A 17,416-nucleotide genomic window follows, 5' to 3' on the forward strand; every position below is an offset into this window, starting at 1 on the left:
AGGATAAATTGGATATAGTCTTGGCGGGAAGGCACCAAGATTTAGGATGGTAGGGAAAGGCTTCTTGAAGAAGGTGGGATTTTACTGGAGAGCTGAAAGGAGTCAGGGAAGCCAGGAAATAGAAATGAAGAGAAAGAGAGTTTTTGGGCAGAGTCGTGTGAAGAACAAGCAAAGAGGCCAGTGTTACTGGATCACAGGTACATGGTATGGAGTCAGGCATGCAAAGGGAAGGGGGCTAAGTTATGAAGGGCTTTAAAATCTATATTTAGTCTTAGAGGTAATAGGTGGCCACTGGAGTTGACTGAATAGGAGGGTGATGTGATCAGACTTGCTCTTTAGGAAGATCAATCTGACAGCTGAGTGGAGGATGGATAGGAAAGAGATTATGAGAGTGGTTATCGAGGAGAAAAAGGCAGGCAATACAGTCATTGAAGAAGGAAGGATACTGTCTTGGAAGACAGTAGACAACAGCCCCTAGAATCTTGACAGGGTGATAAATATGGATTGAATGAATTTAAAGGAGAAGAGGTTACTAATAATGGCAAAGGGAGAGCCTGGAAGTACCACTAAGGAGCAAGAAGTATTCCATTACTAGTGGTTTTTTTGTTTTGTTTTGTTTTGTTTTGTTTTGTTTTGTTTTGTTTTGTGGAAGAGTCGAGTTGAAAATGCAACCAATACTTGACACTTACTAGCTGTGTGACCCTGGGCAAGTCACTTAACCCCCTTTACCCCAGAAAAAAATGCAACCAATGCTAGAAAAAAGTGCCAGAGAAGCTGTGTCATCAAGAGGAAGCCAGATTCCAGTGAGTGAAAGACAGAGTGAACAAGAAATTCAAGATCAAAGATAGTTTGTTGGTTATGGAGCAGATATTCTAGAAAGCACAATGGAAGAGGTGTGTAGCTTTAAAGAAGGATATTGAGGGAGAAGGGTTGGGTTGAAGTCAATGAGAATAAGGGAGCAATCAGTGGGGGACAGAGAACAGGGTTTGAAAAATGGCAGCCAGGGATTCAGGATGTACTGGGATGGGGAGCATATGACAGGGTGGGAGTATACTTATCACTGAGGAATGAATCTGGGTGAGCTATCATTGTCTGTAGAGGTTCTGCCTCAAGGTGGGGGGGGACAGGGTGCCCACTCTTGGAAAAGGAAATTGCTGTAGAGTTGTAGGAGGCTGGAGAGGGTACCTAGTAAGGTGATGGAATGGATGTTTAGGGAGGCAGGGAAGGCAAATGCTGCAGAGTTGTAAGACACCCCCCCCCCAGACATAGGGAATGGCTTCCTAGAGAGTCTTTTTTATCTTTGCAGTTCACCTAGTACTTGGTACAGTGTAATATTGTTTTTAATTCCTATTAAGTTGAATTGCTGAATGATGATGGCTATAAAGATAGAAGTAAATGATACTGTCTATGGGTGTTATTAAGTTAGTTAACCCTTGGCTGTACTGGGGAAAGGTAGCAATGTAGAAGGTAGTACAAAAATAATTAACATTTGTATGATATGATTATGGATTTGAGTCAGATTAAACTCTGAGGATGGGGTCTGGAAGGTACCCAGCCCTGACCCAATATAGTTAGTTTAGAAGTTTATTGCTTGTCAAATTCTCACTGTCTCCTTTAAGTTTAATTGCCAATTATTTCTTTGACTTCCCAACATAGCCGAAGATAAATTTTAACCCTGTCATCCTTATCTTTAGAGACAGGGGCCTGGAGAGGGGAGTCAGTGGGAACTGTGAGATTTGAAACATCTGACTCTCACTCCCCTGTTTCCTTTTCCTTTGGTTTGACCTTGTTCCCCCTCCCCTTTTCCCCCTTGCTCCTGGAACACGTATGCATGTCTCCATACATTGATCACGAGCTGAACACGCACCTTGGATGAGACAGGATTGGATGTTAGATTGTGAGCTCATCCACCTTAGGCGTATGTGGGGACAGTCCTTTTCAAGATTACTATAAAAACCTAGAGGATTGGGCATATCTTTGCAAGACTTCAATGTGTAATTGGGTTTTGCCCGTCCTCATGAGGATGTAATAAATCTGTCTCTGCTTGACTTGGTGGTCTCCTCGAGTTATTTGGGTAAACTAAGGCAGTTTGCTCCATACACATTTGATTTTGAAATGTGCTCGTATTCTGAATATGTCTAAAGGTCTAGAAATTCATACCATTTTGTAGTGTCATTTCATTGCATCATATGAAAGCTTAACTCAGCAAAAAAACTAGAAGAGTTGTTTAGCTTCATCATTCAACCTACTGCCCGAATTTTAAGCTCTACATGGTGACAATGAATAACATCACCTCTTACACTAATACTAATTGTAAAGAATTAATTGTTATTTGAGGCTTTTATGCCTCGATGCACACTGGCCTGGGGCTCCACAAACTGCCCGGTGCTCCACCCACTGGTTGTAGCCATTGCCATGGCACTGGCACCTCACGTCATCACCACTCACCAACGCCTACATGGGCCTGGCAAAATTATGATTGGAAGCCTAGTGAGGGCAGTCATGTGACTGTCAGAGTGGCCAGACAAATGGTTGGGGGCTGTGTGAGGTTTCTGGGAATGGGGAGAAGTTGCCATTCTAGCTGGAAGGTGACAGAAGCAGGGCTGTGTATTCTCAGCTGATTCCTGGGCAGTAGTATTTTTCAGGTATTATCATTTCCCTTTCCCCATTTTATTTCCTTTCCCTTGATCCTACTGATCCTGTTTGTGGTGGTTTTTTTTTAAGTTCGTTCTTGTTAAAATAAATCCTGTTCTGTTTTGAGGGAGGCTGCCGGTCTCCTTCCTTGCCCCAAATTTGCGATGAGCCGCTTAGCTAACACTCCCCAATTAAAAATTGGTCCCCACATAATAATATCATTGGCTTATTCTGTCTTTTCCTTTGGTGCAAAAAGATCTAATTTGATTTAAAGGACCTTTTAAAATTAGCTAAACCTGAAGTTTTCACCAACTCCCTGCTGGACTCAAGACTATATACATCAGTACTCAGGGTAATGCCGTGCAGTGGTGATCACATCACAAAGCTGAGAGCAAAATTTACTCCAGTGGAACCATAAGAGATTATCTACGGATAATCAGAGGTTGTTTTCCCTTCTGGACTTTCTTCCACATTGTCTCTATTACACACACACACCATGTTAAAAATGAATCATGAGGGGCGGCTAGGTGGCTCAGTGGATAAAGCATGGGCCCTGGAGTCAGGAGGACCTGAGTTCAAATCCGGCCTCAGACACAGACACCTAACACTTACTAGCTGTGTGACCTTGGGCAAGTCACTTAACCCCAATTGCCTCACTAAATTAAAAAAAAATGAATCATGGGATTATAATTGTTGTAGTTGTTTAATCATTTTTTCAGTCACATCTAACTCTTTGTGACCGCATTTGGGGTTTTCTTGGCAAAGATACCAGAGTGGTTTGCCATTCCCTTTTCTAGCTCATTTTACAGATGAGGAAACTGAGGCAAAGAGTTAAGTGACGTGGACAGGGTCATATAGATAGTAAGTGTCTAAGGCCAGATTTGAACTTGGGAAGATGAGTCTCTCTGACTCCAGGCCTGGTACTTTATCTACTGCACCACCTACCTTTTCCCTAGGATGATAATAGCTAGAGTTAAAAGAGGAACAAAGAGGCCCTACAGTTCAACCCCTCTCATTTCACTGTTAAGGAAGCTGAGGCCTAGGGAAATTAAGTGACTTGCCCAAAGTCACACAGGAAATAAGCAACAGAAACAGTATCTGAACTCAAGTCCTTTGACTAGTGAGTGCTCTTCCCATTGTTAATAAGGGGTCATATGCAGCTGATAAGTCAAATTAATACCTTGGTGTAACTATGATTTCAGTGATTTGAGTTCTTCCTCTGCTGATACACATCATAACCTCTCTATACCTTCTCATCCTTTCTACAAATCTTCTTTCAAATGGAAGTCTTTCTTCTGATTTAAAAAAAATATCTGATCCCTTGAGTTTTCCATTAACTTTTATTCTCACCAGATGACTGGCCCACCTCCTTTTCTAGCCATTCATTTCCATTTACACAACTTCTTGAACTCCATTCCCAAGAAGATGAATGCTTATTAAACATATATGATGATTCAACAGAGGGCAGTGGTAGAAAATTATTACATCCCTTCCCCCAAACCTCCTTTCACTCATTTGGGGAAATTCAGCGGCAGTACTTCCTGTTCTTTCTTCTATATTGTTATTTCTAGATAGATGTGTTTGTGACCACCTTTTGTAAAAAAAAACAAAAACACCTTTTTTTCTAGATTGTATTTTTTCAATTTTTTTTTAATTTGAGAATTTTCTTTTTCAACTGCTGATTTTTGTTTATGTACCTTTTTCTCTGAGTATTTTCCTTTCTTTTATAAAAGCATGGAGAAAAGGATGGAAAAATAAAACAGGAAGCACAGGGTAGACACTGAAATATGGAAAAGAGAGAAAATTAGTTCTTTAAAGACTGAAAGTTAAGTAAGGAAATAATTGTCAAAGCAAAAAGAATGAATTTCTTTTAAATTAGGTAAATAACATCAGAACAGATCGCCTTTTAAGTATAAGTGACAGATTCCTTATGTTAGCATTCTAATATGGAGGATAACTCAAGAGGAAGAGACAATAATAAATCTATAATAGTAATACCTAGTATTTATATATCACTTTAAACTTTGCAAAGCACTTTATAGATATTATCTCACTTGGTACTCAGAGCAACCTAGAAGACAGGTACTATTTTATCCCCATTTTAAAGATAAGGAAACTGAGGCAGACAATAGTTAAGTGACTTGCACAGGGTCGCACAGCTGGTAAGTATCTGAGGATGGATTTGAACTCAGGTCTTCCTGATTCCACAGTGCTCTAGCCACTGTACTGCCTAGCTGCCTCTTAAACAAGAACTATTTTATCACAAGAACTATATTGCCAAAAAAAAGTCTTCCCTAAGAATCTATGAACTGCTTTAAATTACACCAAGAACAATGCAAATATACAATTTAAATCTTTTAGCTAAAAAGTTATTTCCATTGCACTAAACCTAATTCATCATTATATAATTGAGTTTGAAAATAAACAAAACCTTTGCATTTTGTACACCTGTTAGTAGGGTACCAGGAGTTCATCAGGACACCTTTGATAAAGTGATTTCCCTCAACTTCACTGATGTAATTACAGAAAGTAAAGGACCAATAATAGAAACAAGGAGTTATTAAGGTTTTAAAGTATTTTTTAAAAAGGGCTTATGTTTTGTTACCCCTTTAAAAGGCGTGAAAATTTGGAGAATATCCAACCATTGGCTGGATAAAGATTCAACTACCCCTGGTTGCTCCTTAAAATTCAAGACACAAGATCTAAGGAGGCAGCCAAGATAAGAGACAGAATATGACCCCCTGAAAACAGAGAAAAGACGTTGCTTCTTCAGAAGAAGTACCTAGCTCTTGAGAAAGAAGAGTCAGTTCCTCACCCTATTCAAGGGTAGGAGGTTTGGAAATCTCTTTCTGCTTCTTTCGGCCATGGTGTTTACACTGGAACCATTCTCCCAGTAAGAGCGACCACACCCAAGAGGGATCAAGCCTAGGCAGAGAAGGCATCTGAGAAGAGTGAACTCTTATGAGTCAAGAAGAGAACCAGCCCTAACCATCAGAAACTGAACTGTGGAGAGGAACATGTCCAGGAAATTCAAGTGAGTGATTTGTCGAGCAGAAATGGTACATTTTAGTTCCCACTATTCTGGAATTATAATATTGTGGAAACAAAAGTACAGGAAGGCCATTGGGGACCTAAAGTTCTGGAGGCTTCCCTAGGGATACAACCTACAAATGGAATTTGGGGAGCTCCCCTAGAGCAGGGCTTCTTAAACTTTTTCTATTCATGACTCCTTTTTGCCCAAGAAATTTTTATGTGACCCCAGGTATGTAGGTATATAAAATGGGTATAAGTAGCCTTTTACTGTTGCCAAATTTTTGTGATCCCCACATTTTGTTATGCGACCTTATATGGGACTGTGACCAAGAGTTTAAGAAGGTAAGCCCTAAAGGGCATTCAAAATATTGAAATAAAAATCTACATCTGAAAGGCAAAAAAACCAATAACTCATCAACTAAAAGTAGAATTACTTTATACAACTCTGCCACATTTACCAGCGATTAAAAATTACACTATAAAGTGGGCAGCTAGGTGGCACAGTGGGTAGAGCACTGGCCCTGGATTCAGGAGGACCTGAGTTCAATCCGGCCTCAGACATTTAACACTTACTAGCTGTGTGACCCCGGGCAAGTCACTTAACCCCAATTGCCTCACCAAAAAACAAACAAACAAACAAAAAACAAAACAAAAAAATTACACTATAAAAATGAGCCCATTTTTTATGTCCATTTTATATATCTTCTTTTGTCATCAATCTCTCCTCTAGTGCTTCCTTGCAGTCTGCCAAGAAACATACTGGGGTCCTCACTGTGCTAAAATAATATGTTTCCTTGACCCTGCTCCCACCATTTTCCTCTCCTTCATCCTTCAATCTGTTCTCTCTGATGACTTCTTAAAAGCTACTTCCCTCTGTCAGTCTTCAGCATCCTTTTTATTTTTCTTTAGAATGACATTGTTGAGGAGCAGCTAGATGGCGCAGTGGTTAAAGCACCGGCCCTGGATTCAGGAGTGCTTGAGTTCAAATCCGGCCTCAGACACTTGACACTTAGTAGCTGTGTGACTCTGGGCAAGTCACTTAACCCCCCCATTGCCTGCAAAAAAACCCAAAACCAAAACCAAAAAAAACCAAACAAACAAAAAAAAGAATGACATTGTTGAACCCCCCCCTTCCTCTGAAATATTTTCTCCTTCTGTTTCCATTGCTCTCTCTTTTCTTTCTCCCTAAGAATGTGGCTGTTCATTCTTTGTTCTTTCTGCCTTTTCCAGCCTCCAGAGTGTGGGTCCCCAATATTCAGCCCTCAGATCTCTTCCCTCTCTCTACAGTCTTTCCCTTGGCTGTTGCATCTACTCTTATGATTTCAGTCATTATCTCTCTATAGATGATCCAGCCCTATTCTCTCCCTTGAATGCTACACTTGTATTTCCAAAAGACTACTGGCTATCTACACCTACATATCCCGTTGACTTCTTAAATTTAACATGTCTAAGACAGATCTCATAATATTCTCTATCTGTTGACTGCACTACTCTCCTCTCTATCACCCAAGCTTGAAACCCCAGGATTATCCTTGACCCCTCCCTCTCTCTAACCTTGCCCCTCCATCAAACAGACAAATAAACAAAAAAGAGAAATTGCCTAATATTTACCCCCTCCTTTTCTTTCCCAATAAGTACAGCCCCTTATTACCTCTTGTTTGGCTATTATAATTGCATCTTAACTGCTTGTCCTGACTCTGATCTCTCTAATCTCCAATCCAAACTTCACACAGCCACTAATGTGATCTTCCAGGTCTAATCATATCGTTTACACAGTTCATCAGTGGTTCCTCATTGTCTTTTTTTTTTTTTTTTTGCAGGGCAATGAGGGTTAAGTGACTTGCCCAGGGTCACACAGCTAGTAAGTGTCAAGTGTCTGAGGCCGGATTTGAACTCAGGTCCTCCTGAATCCAGGGCCGGTGCTTTATCCACTGCGCCACCTAGCTGCCACCTAGCTGCCCCCCCCCCCCATTTATTCTGGCTTCAAGGCTTTCCATGATCTGGCTGTAATCCACCTTTTGGCCCTAATTTCACAGTATTTTACACAGCCTGCAGTATATTCTGGTCAAACCAGATTACTAGGTATTACCCCATATCACTCTGTTCTCTTTTGTCTCCATTTGTTCAGTTAAGCCCTCATTCCTGAAGTGGAATCCTCCCTCCATATCTCTGCCTATTTAAAAAAAAAAAAAGAAGAAAATAAACAAAAAACCCAAAACCTTACAAATGAGAAAATGCACCTTTTTTTCTTCTTTACAGAGGTGGTAGGTGGCAGTCATGAAATATGGCATATGTCAGAATTGCCTGATATGTTGGATAGTGGGTTTTTTATTGCTGGTTTTTTTTTTTGGATAGTTTTGAAGAACTGTTTTTTCCCTTCTTTATTTTATTTTGTGTTACAAGAGATGGCTCTCTGGGTAAGGAATGGGAAAGGGATACCTTTGGAAATGAAAGTGATATAAAGAACAAAGAATATAAATAATGTTATATAAAAAAGAAATACTGGGGCAGCTAGGTGGCGCAGTGGATAGAGCACCGGCCCTGGAGTCAGGAGGACCTGAGTTCAAATCTGGCCTCAGACACTTAACACTTACTAGCTGTGTGACCCTGGGCAAGTCACTTAACCCCAATAGCCTCACCAAAAAAAAAAAAAAGAAAAAAGAAATACTTCTCTTCCTTAAAGACCTAGTTAAAGTATGACCTCCATGAAAAATCTTCCCTGATCATCCCTGGTAGAAGTAATTCCTAATGTAAACCTTAAAAACTGTTAACTAATACAATGGCTAAAAACATAACAGGCAAAATAATTTAATTCACTCATGGTTGATTCTAATAAACAAGGTTGAACAAGGCTTATTCTGTTCAGGTTGAAAATAAAAGTGTTAAATACATATTCACATTTGTAGAAGCAGGGAAGGGCATGAGAAAAGAGAAGGGAAATTAATGTTGTGGGTTTAAATAAGGCAAAAATGATAAGTTTCAGGCTTGACATAAGCATAAGCTAGTAATTTGAAACAGAATGATTTGGATCATTTGTCTAAAGACAGTTTGGGAGTTAGGTCATTACAATAATACCAGTAGGGGCGGCTAGGTGGCGCAGTGGATAAAGCACTGGCCCTGGATTCAGGAGAATCTGAGTTCAAATTCGGCCTCAGACACTTGACACTTACTAGCTGTGTGACCTTGGGCAAGTCACTTAATCCCCACTGCCCCGCCAAAAAATTAATTAATTAATTAATTAATTAAAAACAAAAAACCCAATAATAACAGTAATGGTTCCAGTCAACATTAAGGAATTGAGAGAATCAGCAGGGACAGGGTTTTAGACTTTTGGACAATTAGACAAGATAAGAAGAAGTGAGAGGCAATGTCTTAAGATAGGTATGCAGACATGAGTGGTTTAGGATAGTTGCTTAGACTTTATTAAGCAGATAAATGTAAAGAATAAAGGAGAAGGAAAGGAAATCTAGTATTTTAGGGGCCATCTTTAGATCTGAACTCTGGAGTATGGATCAAGGTTTAGATTCAGAGTTCCAGGTAAGTATTAGAAATATATGGAGGGAACACTAAGTCTAGAGTTTTACAGTCAATACAAATACAATAATCTTCATTGTTGCCTCATTCACTTTTAGGGATTTAAAAAACCATTCATTAAATCATTTTTTCCCCTATTCATTAATGAGAACTCCATTTCCTTTTGATCGTGTCTCCCCACATACTTGCTTCACACTAATTAAAATTGCTTACTTCAATTAAATTCAGTCATGAGTAGGAGACAAGAAACCTCTTTAGAATTCAGTTATAATCTAAATTCAAGAATCACAAAGCTTTTTGGTCAAACTGTAAAAATATCTCACAATGAGATTCATATCCTGCCTGGTTGCAAGGAGAACAATTATAAACTGCTGGTTATGTTAAGAAACTTTTAGGACTGTTTACTTCTTTTTTAAAACAGATAATTATATTTGTTTAACACTGCTAACAAATGACAAAAAGCTAATTTTCCAGTATGTAACTACTTCCAAGTAGCTATTAAGAAACATAACACCATGCACATAAAAATATGTCTTTGACCTATTGCAAATGTACTTAATTCTTATCAGCTAATACTGATTAAATATTAAGAGCCAGTTAATATTTAATATAAAATTATTTTTAAACCCAACACATAGCATTCAGAGAAAAATTATCATTTATTAGCAAAAATAGCAGGGCAAACTTAAAATTCTTATAAACTCCTTTAAAGCAAATTTTCAAACAAAATACACACATACCCATACCCATACATCTACATAAAGATGCATTTACTAATTGAAAACACGATGTATATTGTTTAAAGAATAAAAGTTACTACATGATACCCAAAGGAAGGAATTTGTATTCTTAAATTCAAACAGGTCAGACTATTCACATAAAGTTTTATTATACAAACATTAGAAATATTAGTATTGAGTATAAATATTTTTTAATTTAGATTAGAAACATATATTGTTCTCTTACCAGATTTATCTGCAGAATCCTCAAATTCTACTAGAAAAGAATACCCATTATTCCAGATATGAAGACATGTACTTGGATCATAACAAATTTTTAAGGGCTTCAGGCAAGGATCATAAACACTATCTCTCCATCGGATATTGATCGGTGATTGTCGGTCACCTCCAGGTACTATGTCCAGGCTTTGCCAGAGTGGATGTACTAGGAAAAAAATATAGATGTAGGTTTCATTAATATGTTCTATTAACTATGTAATTTTATAGACAAAGTGATTCCAGGAAAAGAAAGCTTTTCATAGAGGCCAAATACTTTTATACTCAGCTGCTTGAAGGTTTATTCAATTAGAGATTAGAAAGAGAAAAGGAACTCTTTTCCAAGGCCATTAGTCTGTACCTTCCTAAGGCTTGTAAGTATGATAACTGACTAATTTTACTTTTAGCTAAAAGAAAAACACTTTACTCCTAATGATATTTTTAATATGAATGAGTTACTTTAAAATTCAGTTTTAATATTCAATAAATTTGAAAGGAGTTCTAGAGTAAATAGCAACTGATTATTTAAAAGAATATTTTGGAGTCTAAAAGTAGAACCAAGGAGTTGTAATTTTCAGCAGATTGATCTGAGTAGGTAAAGACATAGGAAAAACACATCCTATAAAATACTTATCCCATATGAGAAGTAATGTAGAATTCATCTCCTACAGGCAAGCAGGAAGAGGTTACATGGTACAAAGGGAAGAATATTGACTCTAGAATGAATGAATGAGTGAATGAATGAATGAACAAATGAATGTATGCAAGCATGAATGAATTAATGAAACATTTATTAAGTGGTTACTGTGTGCGAAGCACTGTGCTTAGAATTGGGGATACAAAAGAAAAGTATGATAGTCCTTGCTTTCAAGGAACTCAAATTCATCATTAAGATGGAGTAATGGATAGAAAACTGGGCCTGGAGTCAGGAAGATCTGAATTAAAATCTAGCCCAGATGCTTACTAGCTGAGTGATCCTGGGCATGTCCCTTAAGGTCTTCCTGCCTCTGTTTTCTCAATTGTAAAATGGGGCTAGCAGCACCTACCCCATAGAGCTATTAGGATGGAATGAGATAATATTTATAAAGCAATTAGCACTGTGGTAAAATATGAAAGTTTTTAACAGTCGGTTAGGATAAGTGAAAGACGCCAGTTTTTCAAGGACCACCCTTTTGGGGAGGAGATGAACAGTCTGCCTGCTGCGCATGTCAGACTGCCTGCCGGGTACAGTCCGCCTGCTGCGCATGTCAGACTGCCTGCCAGGTACAGTGCGCCTGCTGCGCATGTCAGACTGCCTGCCGGGTTTTTTTGACTTCCGGGGTGGAGAGAACGGGAGTAGCCTTTTTTGCCGGCTTGGCGGGACTCCGGGCGGCGCGGCACAGACGGTCTGACTCACTCCAAAGGTGGCCTAAATCGGTTTGGTGAGTTTTTATAAGGAATATAGACAGCCTAGATTTAAGACGATTTGTACTGTATTTCTGTTTTCCTATCCTTCTAATCAACAACACCTTATATACAATAAAGGCTCTATCTAGAAAACCAGAAGCTTCTTCCATTTACTAGTCTGGGAGATGAATTAAGGGAAGGGTTAAGTAGGGGAGATTTATGATCTAATATCCAATTTTAAATCTCACAGTTTGGCGACCCCGAAGGGACCTTAAGGACCCTCCCACCCTCCCTAGTTTGGCCATAAGCCGGCTAATTCGGTGGATTTTCCAAATACCCCCCCCCCCCCCCCCCGCGGACTTTCCCTTTGTCTAATCTCCCTTAAAGACTTTAAGCCTCTAAAAGTCTTGCTTTAAACAGAAAAGCCAGCCCAGTTTAAAGGGCAAGATGCTCGAATATTCTACCATCCCTTTGATTTTTCTCATCGGAATGTATTGGGACAGCATAACATCCCGACTTAGAGGAATAGTTTATTCAATGGTCCTTCATAACATTATTGGTTTTTTCCTCATTCAGGCAGCAAAAAGTTTTTTGTATAATAGTATACGTGAGAATCTTTGGGAAAATACGTTTAATATAAGTAGAAATTTTATGCCTGCAATTGAAATACCTTTTAATACCACATCCATAGTTCATACGACTAAGGATTTTATTTTTTTTTGTTGTTTTTTTTTTGTTTTTGTTATTATCATTGTTTTTGTTATTATCATTGTTATGATGTGGGGGAAACTCTCACATATGGAGAGAGACCTCAAAATGGCTGTTTCTACTAGAGATGATCCAAGTTCAGAATCAGATCAGCAGAAACTACTCCCTCTGCAGGAAGCTATAGAACATAGTAAGAAGGGAGTGCCAATTCAAGTCAGAAAATATAGCCCCTTTAGACCAAGTGACTTGAGCGCATGGAAATCAATCATCCCTAGTTTTGAGAAAAATCCAAACACTGTAATTTCACAGTTAAGGACTATATTTAATGCATATCAACCCAGTTGGGCTGATGTTACTTGCCTTTTGGAAACTTTACTGTCCCCAACTGAGATTACAGATATTATCTCAGCAGGAAATGCCCTTGTTGCGAAAGGTAAGGCCGATGTGGAATGGCCTCTAAAGGATCCAGAGTGGAATTATAATGATGATAGGGATTTCCAAAGATTAAAAGATGCTAGAGAAACACTTCTGAAGGGAATGGAATCTTGCTCTAGAAAACCGGAAAACTGGCAGAAATTTTTAAGCCTACCTCAGGAGGCTAATGAAAGACCAAACAGATTTTATGATAGACTTTGTGAGGCCGCTAGACAGTACACCAGATTGGATCCAGTAGATTTAAGAGATTCCTGTATCATTCTCAACACATTTGTTTATAATTCACTGCCAGAAATACGCAGATACTTTCTGAAACAATGTCCAGACTGGAGAAATCTCTCAGTAGATAGAATTAAGGAACTTGCAAATTATGTCTTTGACTCACGTGAGGAAGATCCAGATCACCCTAAACAGAGCATTCTGGCACCAGCGATTCCTAGTCAGCCATGTGGACACCGGAACAAGGACACTAAGGTGTGTTGTTACTGTCGTAAGGAGGGGCATGAATTGAGAGAATGTAGGACTTGGAGAAGAAATTCTAATTCTAATTACAGGCGAAATCAAAATAGAAATAGATCTTTTTGGAGGAATACAGAAAGGCAGTACCAGAATAATGGTAACCAAGAACCCCCTCAGAAGAGGACACAGGAATGATGGTGTCTTGGGGAGGAATGGAACATAGATAATGAAAGCCATATATTCCCAGATCCAGATTTTTTGAATGCACTTGTGCCAGTCCATTCACCTCCCCAGAGTAATGAACCACATGTCACCTTAAAAGTGGGGGAGACTTATTATGATTGTCTGCTAGACACAGGAGCCTCTAAATCAGTATTAGTAAGCAAACCAGATGCTGGGTGTAGACCTGTAGGATTTTTGAATGTAGTGGGAGTCTCAGGAAAGAGCCAGAGAGTGGCAAAATTGAATCCTCGCATGGTATCTATGGGGCCCTTAACAGTGGAACATTCATTTTTACTCATGCCTGATGCCCCTGTAAATTTATTAGGTCGTGATCTCCTTTGCAAGCTTAGAGCAACCATATCTTGTGCTCCAGATGGGGCTGTCTCCTTACAATTGCCAGAGGATACTGTTCATTTATTACCAATTTTACTTACAGAAGCTCAAGGAACAGCAGGGGAGGTATCCAAAATCCCCTCTGACATTCCTGAGTCTTTATGGGCCTCATCCCCTAATGAGGTGGGGCTCCTTAAGTCTGCCATGCCTGTTACCTTTAAAGTTAAGGGGGGACCACCCCCCTCCATTCCACAGTATCCATTGTCTAGGGAAGCAATAGAAGGGATCACCCCTATAATTGAGGCTTTGAAAAGCCAGGGTATTATTATTCCATGTCATCACTCTCCATGCAATACTCCCATTTTGCCAGTTAAAAAACCCAAGCCTGGGCCAGATGGTAAACCTGTTTATCGCTTTGTGCAAGATCTTAGAGCGATTAATAATTATGTTATTCCTAGACATTCTATAGTCGCAAATCCGGCTATGATAATTTCCTCAATTCCCTATGAATCTACATGTTTCACAGTGGTAGACCTTTGCTCTGCCTTTTTCTCCATACCAGTACATGAGGACTTCCAATATTTATTTGCTTTTACCTGGAAAAATAGACAGTGGACCTGGACTAGACTCCCACAGGGATTTGTAGACAGTCCCACATTATTTTCCCAAATTTTACAGCAGGATCTGGCCTCTATTACCTTTAAGGGCTCCACACTAGTACAATATGTAGATGACTTACTTTTGGCCTCTCCTAATGCTGAAATTTGTCAGGAAGATAGCCGTCACTTACTGCTGGAGCTGCACAAGAGAGGACACAAGGTTTCCAAGACAAAGGTACAATGGTGTTTGCCCCAGGTAGAATATTTAGGATTTATTTTGGCTGCTGGAACTCGCTCTGTCTCTTCTAAGAGAGTCCAGGCCATTCAACAACTCTCTGCCCCCACTACTAAGAGGCAGTTGAGAGCCATTCTGGGAGCAGCTGGGTACTGTAGACAATGGATACCCTCTTTTGGTGAAATTACTAAACCCCTCATAGCTCTTACAAAAAGTTCTGTTCCAGACAGTTTACAGTTGGATCCCCAGCATCTCTCAGCCATAAAAGAATTAAAACGGGCCTTGTTATCAGCACCTGCCCTAGGACTGCCAGATTATAGTAAGCCTTTCACTCTCTTTGTGCATGAACAAAGGGGGGTGGCTTCTGGAGTCCTGACTCAGTCACTGGGGCCTAACCAACGTCCTATAGCCTACTATTCAATTCAGCTGGACCCTGTAGCGGCTGGAGCGCCACCTTGCCTTAGAGCAGTGGCGGCCACAGCGCTTTTGGTAGAAAAAGCCTCTGATTTGGTCCTAGGTAACCCTCTAACTGTGCAATGCCCTCACGAAGTGGAGGCTCTCTTACTACGTCACAGGACACAAGCCTTTTCAGATCAAAGGCTGGCTAAGTATGAAATAACCCTGTTAGGTAATGAGAATATCACTTTAAAACGCTGCACAGTTCTTAATCCAGCAACACTACTCCCTAACTTACCATTCTCGGGGGAACCGTTGCATGACTGTGCTTCTTTAGTTGATATGGCTGAAAAACCCCGTGATGATCTTTTTGATACACCTTTAGAAAATCCTGATCTTGTCCTCTATACAGATGGTTCCTCATTTATGAGAGAGGGAACCCGTTTTACTGGAGCTGCTGTAGTTTCTGATTATGACACCCTCTGGGCAGCTTCTCTGCCTTCCCATTTTAGTGCACAGGCTGCTGAACTTGTGGCTCTTACACAGGCCTGTAATATAGCTAAAGATAAGAGTGCCACCATTTTTACTGACTCGAAATATGGCTTTGGCATATGCCACTTTATTGGTATGATTTGGCGTCAACGAGGCTTTCTAACATCCTCGGGCAAGGCTATTGCCAATGGGGACCTTATCAAGGACCTCTTAGATGCCCTAAAACTGCCTTCTTCCCTAGCCGTTGTACATTGCCCTGCCCACACAGGGAATAGTGATCCTGTTTCAAAGGGAAATGCACGAGCCGATTCTGCAGCCAAGCTTGCTGCATTAGAAGCTCCTGAACATGTATTTAACCTTTCACCTTCTGAGGATATTCCTTCCAACCTAACCTATGACGATTCTGAAGTAGAAAAGTGGAAAAAGAAATTTAAGGCGAAACAGATCAATGGCATCTGGGTGTCTCCGGAAGGTAAGCCATTTCTTCCCCGGAAATTCTACCACCAGGTATGCCTCTCTGTTCACAGAAAAGGCCATTTTGGTACACAAGGCATTGTAGACTCTATTAAGAGAACCTGGATAGCACCAGGTGTGACTAATACAGCATCTCGAATCTGCTCGGGCTGCTCCACATGTCAGTCTTATAATCAGTATGCTTTTAAGGTCAAAGCTTATGGAGGGCGTCCTCTAGCATATACACCTTTTGAGCACTTACAAATTGATTATATTACTATGCCAAAAGCAGGACATTATAAATTTTGCCTTGTTATAGTTGATCAGCTCACTCGGTGGGTGGAGGCCTTTCCCAGCCCCCGAGCCACAGCTGCCTTTGTTGCCAAAATTCTTCTTAAAGAGATAGTACCTCGTTTTGGCCCACCAGCCCGCATCGATTCTGACAAAGGCACACATTTCACTGATTCGATTTTATCCCAAATCTACTCTTTCTTGGGAGTGACTCCAAAATTCCACACGCCCTACCATCCACAAAGTTCAGGCCAAGTCGAACGTATGAATAAAGAGCTTAAGAGTATGATTGGCAAATTATGTACTGAAACCCATTTGAAATGGCCTGATGTTCTACCATTGGCATTATTCTATCTACGAAGTAGACCAAGAGGAGAACTTCATATATCTCCTTATGAAATGCTTTTTGGTCACCCTCCTATCCAAGCTAAAACTTTTTCCCCAGTTTATACATCACTGGTGGGAGGTGATACTTCTGTTGCTTCCTATATACAGGAATTACAGACCAGGCTACGTGAACTCCATGAGGCAGGAGCTGTGGTCCAGGCAGGACCATTAGACTTTTCATTGCATAACTTCAACCCAGGAGATAAAATATATGTAAAGAATTTTCAGAGAACCAGTGGAACTCAACCTGCCTGGGAAGGACCTTTTCAGGTATTATTGACAACTCCTACCGCCATTAAAATTGGTGAAAAAGACTCATGGATTCATTGCTCTCATATAAAGCCTGCACCATTCATAGGTGAAGAGATTTCAGATAGACCTGAGGTAGACGCTAAAGAGGTAAAAACCCTAACGATAGCAACTGTTAAAGAGCAAAGAAAGTTCAGAGGAAACAGGAAGTTCCCATTTAAGAATCCCACTGATCAGTTAAATGCTTTGGGACTCAGTCTTCGTAAAGTATCAGGAGACGGAAATTGCCTTTTTAGGGCTTTAGCAGACCAGCTAGAAGGTCACTGTAGAAATCATCTCAGACACAGACAAGAAGCTGCTTCTTATATGATTAACCATAGACAAGAGTTTGAGTCTTTTATAGTAAATGACTCCCCTTTTGAAGAATATGTTGATGAATTAAAGAAATTTGGAAAGTGGGGAGGAAATGATACAATTGTAGCATTTGCTAAGCAGCATCAGCTGAATGTTGTGGTTCATCAATTAAATCAGCCTTTATTGAAAATCAGTGGCACAGACAAAACTGATGCTACAGA

General features: G+C 39.9%; 1 protein-coding gene across 3 annotated transcripts in view; it reads right to left on the reverse strand.

Annotated features, from left to right (window-relative positions):
- CA5B (carbonic anhydrase 5B) overlaps positions 1–17,416 on the reverse strand; it is a 72,656-nt gene that overhangs the window by 20,138 nt on the left and 35,102 nt on the right. For all 3 annotated transcript variants that reach the window (XM_043990923.1, XM_043990921.1, XM_043990922.1), the window contains one exon: positions 10,168–10,365. In XM_043990923.1, coding sequence (XP_043846858.1) covers positions 10,168–10,365 — 198 coding nt within the window. The remainder of the gene's footprint in view (positions 1–10,167; positions 10,366–17,416) is intronic.

Source organism: Dromiciops gliroides, chromosome 3, assembly GCF_019393635.1.
Source record: "Dromiciops gliroides isolate mDroGli1 chromosome 3, mDroGli1.pri, whole genome shotgun sequence".
Taxonomy (NCBI): Eukaryota; Metazoa; Chordata; class Mammalia; order Microbiotheria; family Microbiotheriidae; genus Dromiciops; species Dromiciops gliroides.